Source organism: Pantherophis guttatus, chromosome 2 (assembly GCF_059756535.1).
Source record: "Pantherophis guttatus breed Tessera chromosome 2, ASM5975653v1, whole genome shotgun sequence".
NCBI classification, from domain to species: Eukaryota; Metazoa; Chordata; class Lepidosauria; order Squamata; family Colubridae; genus Pantherophis; species Pantherophis guttatus.
In genome coordinates, this window is record NC_142064.1 from 150,161,370 (window position 1) to 150,182,475 (window position 21,106).

Below are 21,106 nucleotides of genomic sequence, written 5' to 3' on the forward strand. Positions count from 1 at the left end.
ATATAGTGGCATCCTTTTCACATCTGCCTAAGCCTTCTAATTCAGTATGGATTGTGAGGTAGCTGATACTGGCACTACTTGAAAGGACATCAGTATAAATACTTTTCTACTATACTAATATAAAAGATTGAGTAAAGTCTTCCTTCTCTAATTATTAAGTCTGACATAAAATAATTGTATATATATGTTCCCTAAATCTATATATATTTAACCAAATACAGAATTAAATGTATTAAATTAAGATCTGTCTATGGGTGTACATATGTTCAATATAATTTTCTGTTTGTGTTTTTATGTAGCCTTACATACACAGCATAATTTTCATTTTTTTACTTCGCTACCTGGGATTGAAATATGACGGACCAGTTATGAGAAGAGATCCTGTATTTAGGTTGGTATATATGTTAGTAGGCTCAAGGAGAGAAAGTGTGTGACTACATGCATGCATCGGTTGGTTGGTTGGTTGGTTGATTGATTATGAGTCATTAAGTTATTTTTGACTCCAAGTGACCACATACATAGATTTTCTCCATGATGATTTATCCCTAACTTGTGATTTTTGATCTCCCATTGATTGCTGCTGTAACTGAGTCATCCACTTTGCTACTGGTCATCCTCTTCTTTTTCCTTCCATTTTTCCCAGCATTAGAATTTTCTCCTGAGACCTAGGTCTTTATTTATATATCACATTTAGAAACTGCCCATCTCCGGCTCACAGCAATTCTGTAAAATGGAAGATCACCCATGAGTGCTCTGAATGGCAACTCCTTGTGAGTCATCCATAAAGCAATGGGCCTCCATGTGTTTGACGCCACGAACTGAGGGAAACAACATCTTTGCTCTCAGGAGCAGCAGAGCCTTTACAAAGGATACTAAGCCAGCTGAACTCATTTCTAATCACATTCAGAAATGTTCAGTTTAACAATTTCAAAAAGGCAAGCTTTATTTGACACTTGGTGAGTGTTAAATAAAACAAACAAACAAACAAACATATGGAGGAAGATGTCCTGTAAATTATCCAGTTTGCAAAGCATATAGCCTTGTATGTCAATACAAGTACCTTTGTTCTCTTTTTAAAATAATTTTTAATTTTACAATTAAAATTATTGAATGGTTGAAATGGCTGGAGGAAGGTTGAAAGAACATTTTCAGATTGTTGCGGCTTTTGTTGTATTGCAATTTTACCTTGTATTTATATTGCATTATTCTCATTATTGTGATCTTGTTTTGTACATTATTTACACTCTTTTGGAGTAAATTGACTTATAAATTTACTTCTTTGAAACCAAGTTGGTGTTAGTAACCATTCCTTTTGTAAAATATACTCATTAGTTATAGGATTTCCTTCAATAGGCTGTTTTAAGTAATTTGCATGTTATCTGCAGGATAAAGTTCTTCATATCCATTTGAAGTTAGATTCTGGATAGGTAAGTCCAATTGAGGTGATAGGCATTATCCAGTATGAGTCAAGTTGCTGAATATTGTGAACCATTGATAGATTGGTTACCTGGTTTGTTAAAGTGGCTTAGGAATGGACAAGAGTTCGTTTAATTCAAAATAGTGAAGAAACATTGATAACAAGGGAAAGGAGGACCATCAAGCACTCTAATCATGCCACAATGATTGAGAAAATGGGAGCAAAGAAAAGCAATAATATAAATAATAGAGCTGCACAAGCATTGAGTAAGTTACCACATGAGATCTCCACCAACCTTCTACCTCACGGTTGGACTCCTGATTGCTTTCTAGTTGAAATCAACATTTATCCTTTAGTACTCAGTCACTTCAGACTTGTTGTATCTTTGATCCCTAGGATTTCTCCACAAAGAAGAAGAACCCATCAGAATCCTGAGGAGCTCAGCGAAGAGAATGATAGAGATGTCCTAGATGAAAGGACAAGAGCTCAGAATGCACTGACTTCTGACAATGAAGAAGAGGTAAAACGTAACTAGTGGGCTTTTCAAATTTTGAAAAAATACATACAGTATGAATTGCTCCATTTATATTTGTGATTTGCTTATGAAGCATGGTTAAATGCACAATCCTACCTATCACTTTCTATGGCTTAATTACATGGTGCAAAGACATAATTATCAGGATTGCTTTCAGGGATACTAAGATACAGTCGAAGAAAGAAAATACCAGAGTCTAGAGTTGCTAAGGTGGCATTTTCAAAAGTATGTACTTTTTTTCATTTTCAAAACTATGTACCAGGTCATCCAGATATTGTTGTATTGCAATTTTACCTTGTATTTATATTGTATTATTATCATTATTGTTACCTTGTTTTTTACATTATTTACACTCTTTGGAGTAAATTGCCTTATAAATTTACTTCTTCGTAACCATGCTGGTATTAGTAACTATTCCTTTTGCAAAATATACTCATTAGTTCTATGTACAGTACAGATAGGAATTTTAGGAGGCTTTGCTTGGTACTGAGAAAACTATGAGCAGAAGCATAACCTCGACAAAATGAGTTATGGAAGCACTATGGAAGGGATATGAGTCAGATTATTTCTCCTTAGCAATGAAAATATAAATATTTTAAAACTCTAAAATGGAGACAGTTTCTCAGAGGCCAGAAATATCTTATAGCAATAAAAATGAGGTGCAAACCACCAAAATGTTGTTCATTTCTGTGAGGATAACATGGCATTCTGGATGCTGAAAAACTAAACACTCTTTAACTGAAACAATTATTGTAGGCGGAACCAACATACACATAATATTCAAAAAGGATACAATAGGTGTATGCTTGTAGCAGCACTTTCCCAAGCCATGGAAGAGGGATAGTAAATGGGATATGACTATGAAAGAATAAATAAATATGTTTTAAACTTGCCAAGCAAAGCATTTTTAGACAACTCCGGAATGGTCCATATTTCTCATCTGGATTAAACTAATCTGGCTATTCTGGATCCAAGCAGATTTAACTTCTGAAAACAAGGAAACTTCTCCCAAAATAAACAGATCTGTTTGGAAATAAGGGAACTATCAGTGTTTCTGTCCCAGGTGAAAGATAATGCCTATTTGGCTTTTTCTGAATAAATAAATGATAGAAATATATTTGTGTTTATATATACACTGTGTATGTGTGTTTGTATGTGTATATACATATACACACATACATATACATATGTGTTTGTGTATGTACCATATTTCCCCGAAAATAAGACCCTGTCTTATATTTTTTTGAACCCTAAAATAAGCGCTTGGCCTTATTTTAGAGGAGGTCTTATTATTTTGGGGCACATGGAGCAGGATGGGGCTCCTTTTGCCATCTTACCTGATTTCCAGCTCTGGCTCCCTAACCAGAAAAAATGGTGGGGACCGGCTGCACATGTATTTAAATATTTTCGGGGAGGGCTTATTTTCAGGGAAGCATGGTATATGTAAGTATATATGTGTGTGTATATATATATATATTTATATCTTTCCCCTGGCTCAAGCTGATGAAGGGAGGAGAACTTGTGGCTCAGAAGGTTAATTCAACTGCCTAACATGCTGGAAGCCCAAGTTCGAATCTGAATAAGGGTATGGCTAGCTGATAAAAGCTAAAAAGCTTGAAATAGATCTATACTAGTCTCCTTTATTTATCGGCAAAATATAAATTTTATCTATATAAATTTATATATATAAATATATAAATTTATAGATATAGATATAGATATAGATATAGATATAGATATATCTCACACACACACACACACACACACAAACATCTCTCTGTCTCTCCTCTTTATTTAGAAACCAGTTATCATTGTCCACAACTTGCGCAAAGAGTACGGGAAGGCTTGTTCTATTCCATTTTGCAACAGAAAGCAGAGGAGAAAATTGGCTACCAGAAATGTTTCTTTTTGTGTTAAAAAAGGTAATATGTCCCTCAAATGCATTTAATCAAATACAACAGCAGCCATTTGATGAGAGAAGATCGTGCCTCAGTGCTTTGAACCCTACTTCTTAGGAAAATAAAAAAACCCTCTGAGATTTCTTAAAGCAGCATATACAACACATTTTAAAGCTATATTTTAATAGCAATAATTTCTTTGCAGGAGAAATATTAGGGCTTCTGGGACCAAATGGTGCTGGTAAAAGTACAACAATTAGCATGATAATGGGAGCTGTGGCTCCAACTGCTGGGCAGGTATGTGTAACTTTTACTTTAGAAAGAAAAGTATATTATGGTCTTTCTGTTATTTATTATTGCATGGTAATACTGGGTATCCAGTTTAGGAAGGTAATAGCAATATAACCACTTTAAATAATATTACTGTAATATATCAGAGAATAGATGAAGAAAAGACAGAGACCCATTGAAAAGGCCTATTTATTAATTTATCAAAGGCATAATGATTGGAGGGAAAACTTTCTGTGGAGTTTCCTTTGTCACTTTCAATGCAATTTAGTTATCCACAGTCCTTATGCTCTGCCATATTGTCTGCTTCTGCATTATTCGTATATTGTGCTAGATCTCCTCTTCCTTCTTAGATAACATTAAGATCTTTAATAAACTTCCTGATTTAATATAAATGACAGTTATTGATGAGAAATGCATCTTGTCACATCTTTGATATTTCGAAGTATATTCTCACATTGGACAAAAGCAGATGAGGTCCTCATGCTACCTATTTGGAACAGGTGCAGATTAAAGGAGCGGATGGAGCTGTGACAGAGGAAAATGCTGCTTTTGGCTACTGTCCTCAGGAGAATCTGCTCTGGCCCAACCTGACCATGAAAGAACATTTGGAGATTTTTGCAGCTGTAAAAGGGATCAGGAAGGATGATGCCACATTGGCCATTAATAGGTAGTGAAGCCCAAGATATTGTTTATATTACAAAATTTATTTCCCAAGATTGTTCATTCTTAGGAATTGAATTTCTCAGGCTGTATGTTTGAAATAACCAATACTCTGGAAAATATGAAATTGCTTTCTGAGTAGTTAGCAAAAAACAGGCATTCTTGTCAGGGATGGGTTCTACTTACCTTTACCACCGGTTCGCAATGGGATCACGTGCAAGCGCTTGCTTCGCTCGCACATGCAGAAGCTTCTGCGCATGCGTAGATCACTGATGATGGCATCTGGGGCAGTGGGCGGGGCCTCCCACCAGTTTTAGTACCGGTTCTTGCGAACCAGTCCGAACCAAGGCAACCCACCACTGATTCTTGTGTATTTAAGTAATGGATAAAACACATATCCATTTCTATTATTTTATTGCAGCGTGCTGTGTTTTGCAGTTGTCATACAAAGAGCCTCACGTAGAGATTAAAACAGCAAAATTTCTGCTTTTTTCAGAATAACTCGAGTTCTAGACCTTGAAGAGCATTTAAAAAAGACAACTAAGACATTATCAGCAGGGTTACGTAGAAAAGTAAGCTCTCTGATTCATTGTATTTTAGCTACAAGTCTTCTGATACCATATCCAGCTGTGCTTTGACATTTCTCCTTTTAAACTTCTTCTTAAATGCAGTTTTTGTCCAGCTTGTCTGCTCTCTGAAAGTATTTCCATAAAATAAAGAAATGAAGTTGAGAAAAGAAGAGACAGGACTGAAGATAAGGGAGGAAGCCTTTTGGCATTGAGGAGCCATGCTAGGACATCATGGATATCTGCATTTTATGCTGGCAAGCCACCATGCATAACTAAAATTAGTATGATGTGCTCCTTGCTTAAAAAATGTGTCAGTCTTTCACCTGACTAAAGGAAAGGAGACCATGCTAAAGAATGACACAATAGCATGTTCCTGAGTACTCAAGCACAAAAACTTCTAAACTGACTTACTTCTTTACATAATATTGTGATATTTTGCATTCCTCAATTGTTTTATGAAATTCTGTTGTATTGTTGTAGGAATCTGTCAGAGGTAATTAGCCCATTAATTAATTAATTAATTAATTATAGATTTTCAAGGCACCTTAAAAATCTGAGGACATAGACAACCATATAGAACAAAACTGTACATGGTTAAGAATAATTGGATAGTGATTTTTAATGTCCTGATTTACATTATGCAGTTCAGTTTGTAATGGCTGCATTGTCATGTATTGTTGGTGGGCTGCAGTACCTGGAAGCTCTATGGAATTATAAATGAATTAAGCATGCCCAAATTTACCCCAAGAGACTCGTAGACTTTGCTGTAATTGAATAACTCTCCTGATAATTGTCTTAAAAGTCTAAATCGGTAATTACTAAGAATTTGTTACGTCTCCAAATGTATTTTGTGTTAAGCCACCAAGACTGTTCTCAAGCCTGATGAGGTTGTAGTGGAACAGAGTGAAAGAATATCTTTGCCTATTCCCGTCCTTCAAGAAGATATCATGTAAAAATTAAAATGCCTTTTAATAATTCAGTTTATTGGTTAGAATCTCAGAACACTAATATTAGTTTGTCCTCACTGATATGTTGCTTTTCCATTTGTGCAGCTATCATTAAGAAAATGTGTGTTTGAAGAACATACTGAAATGTATATTCTTTACATTTCCATCTTTTGTATGTGTAAAATATTTAAGAGGGTTTAATATAATTTCCTGCATTTCAGTTGTGCTTTGCTCTGAGCATGTTGAGTAATCCTACCGTGTGGTTTCTAGATGAACCAACCACTGGCCTGGATCCCAAAGGAAAACACCAAGTGTGGTAAGTGTTCTGTACATTGAACATTTAGGAGTAGATTTGCACACTTAACAGTTGTAATAAAAATTCATCTCCAAACTCTTATCTTTTATATCTCAACAATCAAGTATGTATTGTTTGAATTATTGAAAAGTTTTTGACAAAATTGACCATTTTGGGGATTTGATTTCCACTCTTACCTCTTGTAGCTTCTTAGTGTACTGTTAGAAAATGTTATTTTTGTATCTGTGTATGTGATGAATCTCAGGCTTTCTAGAGACACCCAGCTGTCTTGACTTTATTCATGATTCTAGGGATTAAAATAGATTTTTGCAAGGTTTTCAGTGTTCTCCTCTTCCAATGGAAATGCATCAGGCTATTTCTCATTGAAACTGACAAGTCACAAAAAATAAGAATAGAATAGAATAGAATAGAATAGAATAGAATAGAATAGAATAGAATAGAATAGAATAGAATAGAATAGAATAGAGCCAGCCAATTTTAGGATTTATGAAATGTCCATTGACATCATGCCAGTGAAATGGAAGGAGATAAGAGAATTAGCTATTTTTGTCTTCACCATTCCTTTTGAAAAAAAATATACTTGAATCTAGAGAGTCTCCAGGAATAGCACAGAGCTTATACTAATTTTAGTTTATTTATTTATTAGATTCAGGCATACTAAGTATTCTGGCTTGTATGTTCCACTCATCAGTTAAAGCTGAATCATAGCAGAATTCAGGTTTCCTTCATTTTCATCAGTTGAATGGTTTCTTTAGGAGAGCAATTCACACCATGTTGCAGAACAAGGATAAAGGTGCCATTTTGACAACTCATCATATGGAGGAAGCAGAGGCAGTGTGCGACCGAGTAGCTATCATGGTGTCTGGACAGCTCAGGTAGGTTTTCTAGTGCATGCTTTCTTTGTGGAGCAGATAGGACTTTCTTGTAGACTTTTTCTCTTTTTGGTTATTACAGATTTTTTTTTTTAATAAGAGCCTTGGTGGCACAGCAGCTTAAGCAGTAGCTTAAGTGGTGCTAAAGTGACACCAGCTGCCTGCAATTACTGCAAGTTCGAATCTCACCAGGCTCAAGGTTGACTCAGCCTTCCATCCTTTCAAGGCAGGTAAAATGAGGACCCGGATTGTGGGGGCAATAAGATGACTTTGTATAAAAAAGAACACCACTTGGGGGGGGGGCGAAAGCCCTACTAAGCAGGTATATACAAAAGTATGAAAGCTGTTGCTTAACGCATTGTAAGCCACCCTGAGTCTCCGGAGAAGGGCGGCATATAAATTAAATTTAAAAAAAAAAAGAATTTCTGCATGAAAAAAAGGATACAAACATCCTCTGCATCCTCTGACATTAGCTTTGAAGATTACTCAGAAGTTGTTGCAGGTAATGCAAAGTGCTGCAGTGTACACAGATTATCTCCTGCTGTGTGGTCTGATGGATACTCTTCTCCTATTTTCTGATTAATCAAAAACAAACTCCAAATGTTCTACTGACAAACAGATGTTAGTTTGCTTAATTGGAATGTTGCCCGAAAATGAGTTACGCAAGTTAAATTTGGTAGTGTTAAATATGGTACTGTCTGCTGATATCCCCATTCAGGGGGGAAAAAGAAAGAAAGAAGGCAGTATTCTAGCCCCTTTCCCCCTTAATATTTAGGTAGCTCAATTGTGTATACCATAACTAAAAAGAATTCTACCTTCCTTAACTCTATGATGAACAATTTAGCTGTGCTTCTTTATGCTGATGATGTGACTATTCTTTCTTTGACTCACATTGGTCTTAGAGGTCTTTAAGCCCTAGCGATACGTTGTAGGAAGTCAAGATACACACAAGTACACCAAAACCAAAATAATGGGATTTGTTGTTACGGAAAAGAACTTGAACAATACAAACTTTAGTGGCAGTTAAACAATAATATTATAGTCCAAGTATCATCCTTCAAATATCTTGGCATAGTATTTCAACTTTTTGGTGTCTGGTGTGAACAAATTTAATCTACTTCTAATGAGGCTAATAGTGCTAAAGCCAGTTCAGATTCCTAAGGGTGCTGTTTTGTGTTCTGTGTTGCATTTCAACCTTAACAATCTACTTTGAAACTGGGATGATCCTGTTGGAATGCAAAAATCAGCCCTATATCTCACTTAAGCTTCATCTTTCCAGTGATTCTCTATCCATCATAAATCTTTTTGACACATTTTTCTCTTCTAGGAAAAGTAGGATCCATAATGATCTATGCCAATGCAACTTCTAGTGTCAAGCTCTGTTGGCTATGAAACTATTAAGAGTTAGAGTCATACTCCAGCACCCTATGTTCAGTATAACTTTCCCAATAGATCAAAGTGATTTAGATAATTAATACTGGAGGGATATAAACAGGAAACCCTCTTCTCCATCAAATTACCTATTTGGGCTATGTATCCTACACACAATAGAGTCTCTTTCTTTGGCCTGCTTTCATGATGTTAGATGTAAATGCCTTATTCTCTAATGTGTAAATAGTATGTAAATGGGATATCAGGGGTTAACTTATTCTTTAATTCTTAATGTATTCATGATCCACCACTCCCACTTATAGCTCCACCCATTGTATATATAAGGAGCCACCTTCCCCTTTTTCCCTGCTTCTATCTGTGAATATTCAGTGAATATAGAATGCCTATTGTAAATAAAAGGTTATATATTTAAACCTTCAACTCTTAATAATATTATTGAGTCTGATCCTAAAATATCGCAACAATCTGGTAGCAGAAGATGGTTAATTGACTCAATAAAAGAAAAAACTTAAAAATGTCCAAGAAGGATAGACCCAACACCAGGGCCTACAGCAAAGAAATGGAAACAGAACAAGAAATAATCAATGAATCGACAAACGCAATCTCAAGAGAATCCGAAGAATACACCACTGAAGATGAAGAAATAATAGATGAAAATGATGACCAGGAGGAAATCGAAATAGAGAATAACGAACTCAGGTCAGAAATATTAAAACTATTAAAAAGCCAAAAGAATGATGAAAACCTCATCGCGAACCTCCAAGAAATGCTGAAGAACAGCGGAGCAGCGAGAGAAAAAAACATCACTAATGAGAAGTCTAAAGAACCAAAAATAGTGAGTAATATGACTACAGAAAAAGTCGTTAAAAAGAAGAAAAAATGTGATCCCGCGCGAAATTTTGAATGGCAGCCATCTTGGTTTCAACAGGCCTCCAAGGTGAGCGAAGCAGAGCCAATCAAAATGCTCAGTTCAAAATTTCTGGCGCGAAATACGTTATCAGACAACGAAAATGAAAAGGAAGATTCAAAATCCTCGGAAGAGTCAGAATCAGAAAGTGAAGATGACTCAACAAAGTCTCAAATAAAATCAGCGATGAAAACGCTTTTTGCTGCATTTGGGCCAAAACTAAAAATTACCAAAGAGTCACCAAAGAAGCAAGCGAGCAAACCGATGCCTCGAGACCTGCCCGCCTCCATCCTGACTTCGAGAGCGACGACGCCCGAACCCAGAGAACCTTGTCGATTCCGCCCTACACCAAAGACTTAAGCAAGCGACAACGCTCACAAAAGAAGAAGAAAAGCAGCCGCCGTCACCATGACTCCAAAGACCGAGCCAGAGACCGACTCGTCTGAAGAGGAGCAGAACGAGTGAGCCGCGATGGAGAGAACCTTCCACGACGACGCCAAAGAAGAAATGGACAACGCGCATGCGCGAAGCTACGCAGACGATCCGGGAAGATCTGAACTAATGAGAGAACCGCGCAGACTCGTTGCGAACATCCCCATGCCGTTTTGCAATTTCCTACACTTGCGAGATCACGGACTGCCTCAGGTTGTAAGTAACGGACAAAATAATGTGGGAAACTTACCCAGTGACTTCCCAAAGTTAAGGGTTGATGGCATTAATTTGCAAGAATGGTACCAGCAGCTCCAGGTTATCTTTATGAAAGAAAACTTACTATTCTTTATCACTAGTCCCCCAAGAAGACCTTGGACTTTAAAAATAGATTGTTTACATCATAGAGCTTTTTTCTTAATAATAGCTAGTATGTCTCCTGCAATGTATTATAGCATCAAACCAAATCTGACTGTTTCAGAAATTATTCAATGCATGTTTAATTTGTTTCACAGCGACAGTGTAGCTACCACCACAAGAATGTCTAAGGATTTCTTTTCATCTAGAGTAAAACCAGGGGTTTCTATAAGTGAGCATTTAATATCTTTAAACAAAATAAGAGCTGAACTGCATTTGAGGGGGGAAGTGATTTCAGACCAAACAATGAAAAGTGTTATTATCAACTCACTTGATTCATCATGGGACAATTTTATGTCACATTTAGACACTATTAATCTAGGATATTTATCCATAGAAAGTCTATCCAACAAATTGATAGCAGAAGACAATTCAAGAAAAAATCGTTCTAGCAACCACACAGAACACAAACCTTTTAGGAAAGTAGCTTTCCAAGAAAAATATAATGAAACATATAAATGTCATAATTGTGGATCCAAGGAACACAATAGAAGAGATTGCCCCAAATTCTCAAGAGAAAAACATAGATCAGAATACATGAACAAACACAATTATAGACAGTCTTCCATAGATAGACATAGATATAGAAGCCCACCAAATTATAGAGAAAATAGAGGGGGCAGAGAAAATTCAAGAGATAGAAAATCTGGTTCACTGAATGGACTAAATAAACAAGACAACACAAAATTACAACAAAATGAGTACAATAATTGGCTTATTGATTCTGGAGCAACAAATCACACCACTAATAACAAAAATATACTGTCTTCTTTTGCAGAAGATAATTTTGTAATAAAGGTAGCTAACCAAGAAAAAGTTCAAGTATTAGGCAGAGGGAATGTAACTTTGCCTGGTCTAGGAAAAATAGAGGGGGTATTGTTAATACCTGAAATACCTCATAACATATTAAGTGCCATAAAACTAAGTAGAGACTCTGACATTAACATAATTTTCTCAAAAGGAAAAGCGACTTTGGAGAAAAATAAAAGTAATATAGGTACTGTAATGATTAAAGGAGGCCTACTTTACCTAATAACAAAGGAAGAATGGTTGCATAACATTGATTCAAATGTAGAAGACTGTATAGAAGTAGATGATGAAAATGTTAGCAACAGTGACAATGATGAATGTAAAATATCTCATGATCATACTGATGCACACAATATAGAAAAACCAAAAATAGGTAAGCCAATCCATGATGAGTGTGCTCACATCTTACATAGGAAGTTAGGACATGCCAGCTTTCCTGTAGTACAAAAAATGACTGAACACGCAGAAGGTGTCAAAATAAAAAATTGTGAAAACTATTTGGAATGCTCAGTATGTAAATCTACAAAACTGAAAACTAGTCCCAGGCCAAAAAAATCTACTAGATCAACTAACAAAATTTTTGATTTAGTACACATGGACTTAGTAGGCCCACTAACTCCATCAATCAATTATAGGAAACGTTATTTTCTGACAATAGTAGATGATTATAGTCGTTATGGGTTTGTTTACACATTGAAACATAAAGATGAAACTTTTCAAAAATTTAAGGAATTTTATAAACGCATAGAAACGCAACATAATATCAGAATAAAACAAATTATGACAGATAGGGGATGTGAATTCATGTCCAAAGAATTCTCCCAATGGTTAAAAGATAGGGGAATGCTACATTACACGTCCAGTCCATTTTCTGCGTTCCAAAACGGAATTGCAGAGAGAAAGAATTCCACGTTACAAACCATGATTAGATGCACATTAGAGGATGCCGGCTTAAGCAAACAATTTTGGTCAGAAGCCTTACATTATTCAAATTACACACAAAATAGGACCTGGTCCAGTGTTATAAATAAGACACCATACGAAGTTATGTATAATAGAAAACCAAAATTGGCACATATGCACATTTTTGGAGTCACTGCAGACGTACACATACCTAAACAGTTGAGAAGAAAGGGAGAAAATGTATCCAGAAGACTCAGATTCATGGGATATGAAACTGGTACTAAAGGATATAGATTCATTGATAGCAACAATAAATTTATAGTTTCCAGAACTGCCGTGTTCCATGAACAGGCCAACTGGTCCAAATTACATCTTAATGAAATATTTCCAAATAAACACAAAGAAACAAAACCTCATGACTGTAGATAAACAAAATATCAACAAACACAAAAACAAAACCAAAACCTGGACAAATAGCCAACACAAAATAAAGACTGACACACTAACAAAAAAGGAGGCAAGATATATGCATGATAACAATAGCAAACCTGAGAGAATTATTAGGAACAACAGGAATAAAATGCCAAATAAATATAGAGATTACGTAATGCATATGGATGGTGAACCAATAACACCTAATACATACGAAGAAGTATTAAAACTTCCTCGTGAAGAAAAGGAAAAATGGGAACTAGCCATGAAAAAAGAAATGGAAAGTTTGCAAGGATTAAATGTATTTACACCTGCAACTGCACCTAAGGATAAAACAATTATTGGTACCAGGTGGATATATAAAATTAAGAACTTAGAAGAAGGTAATACCCTATACAAAGCTAGATTAGTTGCTCAAGGTTATGCACAAAAATATCCAGAGGACTATACTGACACATATTCCCCCACTGTAAGGACAGAGAGTGTCAAAACAGCTCTAGTGGTAGCATCAGCACTCAATCTTGATGTATTCCAATATGACATACAGACTGCGTACTTACACGCAAAGCTAGACAAGGAAATATATGTAAGGGCTCCTCACAGTCAATACACCAACAAAAATGAAATTTGGTTGTTGAACAAAAGCTTATATGGATTAAAACAATCCGGTAAAAGATGGTATGATTGTCTAGTAAAAGTACTTAAGACCATGGATTTCAATGCTACCTCTGCTGATAACTGTTTTTTTGTCAAAAAGAGTAATGATCATATTGAATTTGTATTAATTTATGTAGATGACATTTTATATATTGGAAAACACAAAGAAAGAAGAGAAATCTTTGTAAACAAGTTAAATGAACACTTCTCACTGAAATCACTAGGTAAAGTAAACAAATATCTTGGTGTACAAATTAATAAGACTAGAAAAGGATTCAAACTTACTCAAAAAGATAAGATTATAGAGCTTTTGAACAAATGTAATTTAATCAATGCTAAACCCTGTGATACTCCTATGCAAACTGATTTTCTCAGAAATACTGATGAATCTTCTCCTGAATTTAAGGATAACACATTTTACAGATCAATCATAGGTTCACTTCTTTATATATCTAATTGGACTAGACCAGATATAGCATTACCACTTAATTTACTATCCAGATACGTCAGCAAACCAACAATATATCACTGGGAAGCTGTCAAAAGAATTTTAAGATATCTAAAAAGCACATTAGATTTCTGTCTAATATTAGAACCTAGTGATAATAAGGAACCAAGACTTATATGTTACGCAGATGCGGATTGGGCCGGAGACACATCTTGCAGAAAAAGTACATCAGGTTATATTTTTTTCCTAAATGACTGTCCAGTTTACTGGTATACCGGTAAACAAGAACTAGTAGCCATTTCTACGACAGAAGCGGAATACGTTTGTTTATCCAAAGCTGCAAATAACCTTGTATGGTTTAATGATTTAATTTCAGATGTGTGGAAAAAACCTGCTTTACCTTTTGTTATGAATGAGGACAACAAAGCAGCTATTGAAATATCTAGATCCGATGCTATTGGACAAAGGTCCAGGCACATAGATATAAAGTTTAAACATGTGAGACAATTGTCTCAGGATGGGTTTATTAAAGCAGTGCATTGTGATACTTCGGAACAAGTAGCTGACATATTGACAAAACCTTTACCTTCTAAACAGCACAAATATTTAACTTCCAAACTACATGTATTGTATTGTCCCGAATCTGAATGTAATTGGTGTTGTATAACTAATCGGCATTTAGAGGGGGATTTGTTAGATGTAAATGTCTTATTCTCTAATGTGTAAATAGTATGTAAATGGGATATCAGGGGTTAACTTATTCTTTAATTCTTAATGTATTCATGATCCACCACTCCCACTTATAGCTCCACCCATTGTATATATAAGGAGCCACCTTCCCCTTTTTCCCTGCTTCTATCTGTGAATATTCAGTGAATATAGAATGCCTATTGTAAATAAAAGGTTATATATTTAAACCTTCAACTCTTAATAATATTATTGAGTCTGATCCTAAAATATCGCAACACATGACTTGTCCCCAGTGATATTGTAGAGAAGTGTTTTGCTCTGTTTTTGCAGAGCGAATATGTTGCTGTGATCTGGAGGAACTAGAGCCTGTCCTCCACATGTCCCTTCCATGTCTTATTTATACAATGAGGATCAGGGGTGGGCGGCTGGGGGTTTGCAGGGTTCGGGAGAACCTCTAGCTAAGATTTTGTGCAGTTCAGAGAAGAGCTCTTGCCTCACAATCAGGAGGTTGTGAGTTCGATCCTAGGTAGAGGCAGAGGTAGGGTTTCCTGCTTGAGCAGGGTCAGAATGGTCTTAATAGTTTTAGTATTATGAGTGAACCCCAGCCTGTCAGTTTTCAGTAAACTATCAGTTAGCTAGGAGCTTCCTGTAAATTTGCAAGGCAAGCTGTCAGACTTATTCAGTCCATGTCAGTCCAAACAGAGTTCTTAGATGTGAATTGGATTGAAAGGGTAAGGGAAAAACATAATCAAAATACAGCAGGATTCCAAATATCAGATATAACACGGATTGAGGCATGTGAGAATGCAATGGAAAATAGGGTATCTCTCTAAAGGCATCTCTCCCAGCCTCTCTCCAGTTGCAATTGTTGCCTGACAGTTCAAATTATAGAAGATCTGATAGAAGAGAATATTTGTAGTTCAGGTTTGAACTGTAGGGTTCTTGATGCTCTTTGTTTTCTTGCAGATATTTCATTACCAAACTAGGTAACATCATCAGTGCTTACAGAAGAGCACGAGGTCCCATGCTATTTGTACTCCTATGCACTTAATCCTTTCTCTTCTCTACATGAACTTGGCAATGCCATTGGTGGCTCAATGGACTGGTGTCTTTTAAAATCAGCATGTGGGGGCATGGATCAGACTAGTGCTACCCAATAACAATTTGATGCCATACATTGTACACTGATTTTTTTTATTTATTTTTTTTGCAGGTGCCTGGGTTCAATTCAGCATCTGAAAAGCAAATTTGGAAAAAATTATTTGCTGCAAATTAAAGTAAAGGGGGTAGAACAAGGTGATCTTGTGAATACTCAGATTCTAAAAATGTTCCCACAAGCAGCTCGTCAAGAAAGGTAACAGCAACTTTTATCTACAACTTGACTGAACGCTTAAAATTGTTTGAAACGGAAATCCTTGTGCTTTTGGGATGGCTTAAGTGAAGAAGAGAATTCCTTTTTTTAAATTTAATCTCCTATTAGGAAGATTCTGCTTCTGAGGACAAAGTCATACCTTTAATCCAGATGGTTATGCCGTATGTTTTGCCTATTGGATGCAGTTGCTTCTCAAAATTAATTGCCATACTGTGGCCAAGATGGAGATGTTTGTAATGTGGAGAGCCAGTCTGGTCTTCAGGCTAGAAAGTGGAAGACTGTGAGTTCTAGTCCTGCCTTAGCCATGAAAGCCAGCTGGGTGACTTTCGGCCAGTCATTCATTCTCAGGCCAACCCACCACACTGGGTGGTTGTTGTGGGGAAAATAGGAGGAGGAAGGTGTGTTGGATATGTTCACCACCTTGAGTTATTTGTTAAAATAATAAAGGTGAGATATAAATACAAATAAATACAATCTTTGTTATTCCTCCCTGGACAAACTGCACCTTTATTTTTAAAGTTTCTATATATACAAATTGGGTTGCTCTGCCCAATAGTCTTGTGGGTCAGAATTATCAGTGGTACAGATTATTGTTTATTATTGTATAGTATCTTGGTTTTAATTGCCTTCTAGAAAGTTTAATTTTTGCCAACATCTTGTTTTGAAGCCACTCTTGGCATCTTACAGCATCAAAACATTAGGGATAAAATGAAAGTCCAATCAAAGTAAAATCATAGTTATAAGATTGAGAAGGAAAGGAAAGGTGGGATTGGGTCTTAATTAATCAACCCCCTTCAGTGTACGACTTCCCTGTTATCACTGAAAAAACTATACTGGTTTCCAGGAGCAGGCTATTCCATAATATTGAGGTCATCACACTTTTTAATAGCCTCAACTCCACTCACTTCCAAAAAGTGGGGAACCACCAATAATTTTCCCAAGGAAGATGAGTTTGAATGGGCTGAATCAAGTTGGAACAAGCAGTCCCGAAGGTGGTATTATTATTTCTCCTCCCCTTAAGATATTTATGGTTTCACCTATTTTTAGGATATCCACTTTATTGGACTACAAGATTCCAATGGAAGATGCACTGCCTCTCTCTAAAGCTTTTTCCATGCTAGAAAAAGGTATGTCTCAAAGTATTATAAAATGTGAAAACATAAACTTCAAATTAGATGACATTATCTGGTACTTTGCTTGCATGAACACTGAAGGAAAATATTTTTCTCATCTACCAGATATTAAAAAAAATATTTAGCATCTCTGGACATCCATCAACAGTGTGAAATTTGAATTTATTTGTTTATGTACAATCGTCATAAATACATGCCAGTTGTCAAGTGTCTGAATTTTCATCATGTGACCACAGTGAAACTGCAATGGTCAGAAATGTGAAAAACATTCCTAAGGCACCTTTTCTTCCAATGCCATTGTAACTTCAAATGGTTACTAAATGAAATTTAGTAAATTTACTAAATTGTAATTTGAGGACTACTTGTAAGTACTTAAGAAGCAGCCCAGAACTGTAGATCTAAGTTTACCATTCATGATCAAGATCAGGAACTAGTTATTTTTTTCCTTACCTATGAATTCTGGTTTCAGCCACCACCCAGGAATGTGGTATTTGTTCAAAGTGATGAAACATGGAAAATTAACAAAAGTTGATAATATTAAAAAAAAAAACACCATATATTTTTCCACCCCAAACGTCCCATCTTCTCGTAAGATTTACTCAGTGGGGAAATTGTCTCTCTTCAGACTAGCAAGATAACTCTGAGAGAAATAAATGACTCAGAGTCCATGTGCCGGAAAAAGTACAAATGTTGAACTATGTGTGATTTTCTTGAGGACAGCAGCAAACTGAGTACAATGTGTGTGGATAATACTCAGGAGATGTCAGCTGAAATAATTTGTTTACTGCAGCGCCTTTCAATTTTTGCAGCTTAGAGTCTCTGTAGGATTTCCCAAAGCAGGTGCAAGTTTCCATTATAAATCCAAAGCACCGCCCCCATCTCCCCCGTGGTAATTTTAGTCAGGAGGAATAATCTGCAAATGTCTAGTTTTAGCCCAGAAGAATGATAGCAATAGATCTGCATGGCAGAGCTTATTTCAGAAATTTGGCCCTTCAGCGAGTTTTCAAAAACCAATTGGAGCAAGTCAGGGAGGTGAATAAACAGTATGCAGCCCGCCATTGGTAGAAGGGCCACCTTTTAAAGATTTGAACCTGGAACTTTTAGGAAACTGAATCTGTCTATATGGGCGTTCTGTCCATATTGCTAAGGTAAACCCAGCTATAAACTCCCAGGAACACCCCTTATTGACATGATGTTTTATCATTGACATCTTATGCTATTTTGCTTACTATGTATGTAGTCTCTACTATGCAGTTCATTATGGAGAATACCCTTTACTCTGAGAGAAATCATACACTCTTATAATTCACTGTACTTGGTCAACTTTATTTGGTAACTTGCCTTCAGGATGACTAGATTTTTTAATTATGTTTATATTATGATTATGTTTAAGACAGATGAATAGACAGAGACATTACAAAATACTGGTAATTGCAAAGTAATGCTATAGGAGTCTAACCATATTTAAAAGCACTATTTTGGAAATATTTTGAAAACTGGGCCTTACAAGGAATAGCAGCTCCCTGCAATGCTTTAAAACAGAGGTCTTCAAACTTGGCAGCTTTAAGACTTGTGGACTTCAACTCCCAGAAGACTCCAGCCAGCATAGCTATTTTATTTTATTTATGCTATTTTAAAGAGTTGACTCATTAATGTGATGCTTAATCAGACACAGCATTTCTCAAGACTCAAGAAGTCAGTCTGTTTTAATGAACAGCACAGAGGTGGGTGTTCATAGTTGTGTGAGGTCTAAAGCATACCTTCTGGATTAATTTCAAAGTATGCATAGCCCTAATCCTTAGCCTGACTTTCACTATTAGTGACCTTTCCAGAACGGTAATGCACCAGGATTAGACAATTTTCTCACCAGAATTTTTAATGACTATCCTGAGGTAAACTGTTATGGATAGTTTTATTACAGGAATGATCCAGGTGTCAGAAGGGCACTTTAATTTGTCTTGTCTTTATACATGTTGTGGCATCTGAACTGAGTCAATTGCTGCTAATTTAATCAGTAAAAGTAATAAAGATCAATATTTCATTATTGGATGGTTAGAGTTTTGGGTATGCTTTGAACGTTTTGCTTTTAGCTGAGAATGACCTTCTCTATTTTAAGCCAAATACACAATGGACAAGATAAATTTATTGTCTAGCCCCTAACAGTAACTAAGAAAGTTGGACTCCCATAAAGTGTCATCTGCCATGTTTTAAGATGAGGAAAAAAACAAGATTACAGAATCATGGAAACTGGTCAGTTTGTTTACTTCCACAGTCAGCATGTGGTGGGTGCTCTTTGAGGCTGTTGAACCTCTTTCCAGATCTCTCTCTCTTGATTGAATGGGAACTAGCTAGTCATTCAGGGGATAAGAATGGAATGCTCTTGCTTTTCTTCTGTAATGTATTATAAACATCCCTTCTTGTTCCCAGAATATCCCACTGCACCCAATGAATTCTCAAAAATAAACATATCAATCAGTCTAAAGGAAATGGCTATATGGGTGTTGAGTAGGGAATGAATATGCTATGCACCGAAGACAAGCAAAAAAGGTTCCATGCAAAGCCTAATTCAACCAAGCCTACTTTTTTTCCCTTACATAGCGAAACAACTGTTCAATCTTGAGGAGTACAGCTTTTCTTTGAACACTTTGGAACAGGTAATCTCTTTAAATAATACACTTATATGATAGAATTTGTGGGGATACCCCCCCCCCCCAGATCTTGCAACCTTATCATGGCAGAACAGTGTTCCTGGGAGGGGTCCAAGTGAAGAACACTTGCAATGGACAGGAGGAATATATGTTCTGTGTAGGGTCATTCCATAGTGACCCTATATTCTCCATAGAGTCACTCAAGGCATGAAGGTCATTCCAAAGCAGGCACCTGTATCTGGCCATAGGGAACTAGGAAGATATTTGGAAGCAGATAATTATCTGCTTCCTACTGCTTGGGAGAAGGCAATGGGAAATCACTCATGTATTTTATCAAGAAAACCATATGGATAGACAAGATAAAATAACTGATGATATAGTGCTGGATGACAGGCCCCTTGGTTTATTTATTTATTTAAAATTATATTGCCGTCTTCACGTCATTCATGGCGACTCAAGGAGGTCTTTTGCCACAAAAAGCAAAGAAGGGATGGCAGTGCTTCCATAAACAGTACAATATAGCAAAGACACTATTTGGACAGAGAACAATCAAGGACCAAATGGTTTCAATCAGAAATCCCTCAAGGATTCTTCATCCAAAAGGTCCTTCTTTTACAAAGGGAACTGAAACTAATATTTTCCTAGGAAAGATCAATATTAGGCAAATGTTATCTCTTATACCATTCATCCACCATTGACTAACCTATTAAACATTGTCTGCTTTATGTAGGTTTTCCTAGAACTTTGCAAAGAGCAAGAGAGAGATTATTTTGATTCGACTCCGAATACAACTTTTGATTGGAAGAAACTTCAGGAGGGTGATCTCTAAGTCATCAATACATTAAAAAAATTGAACAGTACTGACGCAAGCACCAATTCCTGGATCTGCAAGACAGAATATTCTCTAGATAATGGGGCTAATAATCTGCTGCTTAGAATGGAAATCTTTAAGGAAAAGGTGTTGTGACTAACCCTTATATTAGCCATATCTAGAGAATTTACACTCTGAGAAAATTTCAACCAAGAAGAAACATGACTTTTTCTGCATTGTTTCATGTTTCAGGAACATAAATTTCACCTTTTATTGTGGGTATAAATTAAAGTGCTTGCTTAGGACCGGGGTATTTACGAGACCGCCTTCTGCCACCAGTAGCCTCTCACCGACCAGTACGCTCCCATAGAGAGGGGCTCCTCAGGGTGCTGTCAGCCGAACAATGTTGACTGGCGGCCCCCAGGGGGAGAGCCTTCTCTGTGGGGGCACCTGCCATCTGGAACGAGCTCCCCCCGGAGATACGGAGGATCCCGGACCTGCACGCTTTTCGCCGTGCCATCAAAACATTTCTTTTCCAGCAGGCCGGCCTGG

At 36.4% G+C, this 21,106-nt stretch overlaps 1 protein-coding gene across 1 annotated transcript in view; it reads left to right on the plus strand.

The window, feature by feature from the left end:
- LOC148115375 (ABC-type organic anion transporter ABCA8-like) overlaps positions 1 to 20,841 on the plus strand; it is a 70,821-nt gene extending 49,980 nt beyond the window's left edge. Inside the window, exons 24-35 of the mRNA XM_087885153.1 lie at positions 300 to 391; positions 1,814 to 1,937; positions 3,751 to 3,874; positions 4,056 to 4,147; positions 4,642 to 4,808; positions 5,298 to 5,373; positions 6,539 to 6,633; positions 7,389 to 7,508; positions 15,804 to 15,944; positions 17,010 to 17,089; positions 19,694 to 19,749; positions 20,474 to 20,841. Coding sequence (XP_087741279.1) covers positions 300 to 391; positions 1,814 to 1,937; positions 3,751 to 3,874; positions 4,056 to 4,147; positions 4,642 to 4,808; positions 5,298 to 5,373; positions 6,539 to 6,633; positions 7,389 to 7,508; positions 15,804 to 15,944; positions 17,010 to 17,089; positions 19,694 to 19,749; positions 20,474 to 20,572 — 1,266 coding nt within the window. The 3' untranslated portion in view covers positions 20,573 to 20,841. The remainder of the gene's footprint in view (positions 1 to 299; positions 392 to 1,813; positions 1,938 to 3,750; positions 3,875 to 4,055; positions 4,148 to 4,641; positions 4,809 to 5,297; positions 5,374 to 6,538; positions 6,634 to 7,388; positions 7,509 to 15,803; positions 15,945 to 17,009; positions 17,090 to 19,693; positions 19,750 to 20,473) is intronic.
- Positions 20,842 to 21,106: the final 265 nt, after the last annotated feature.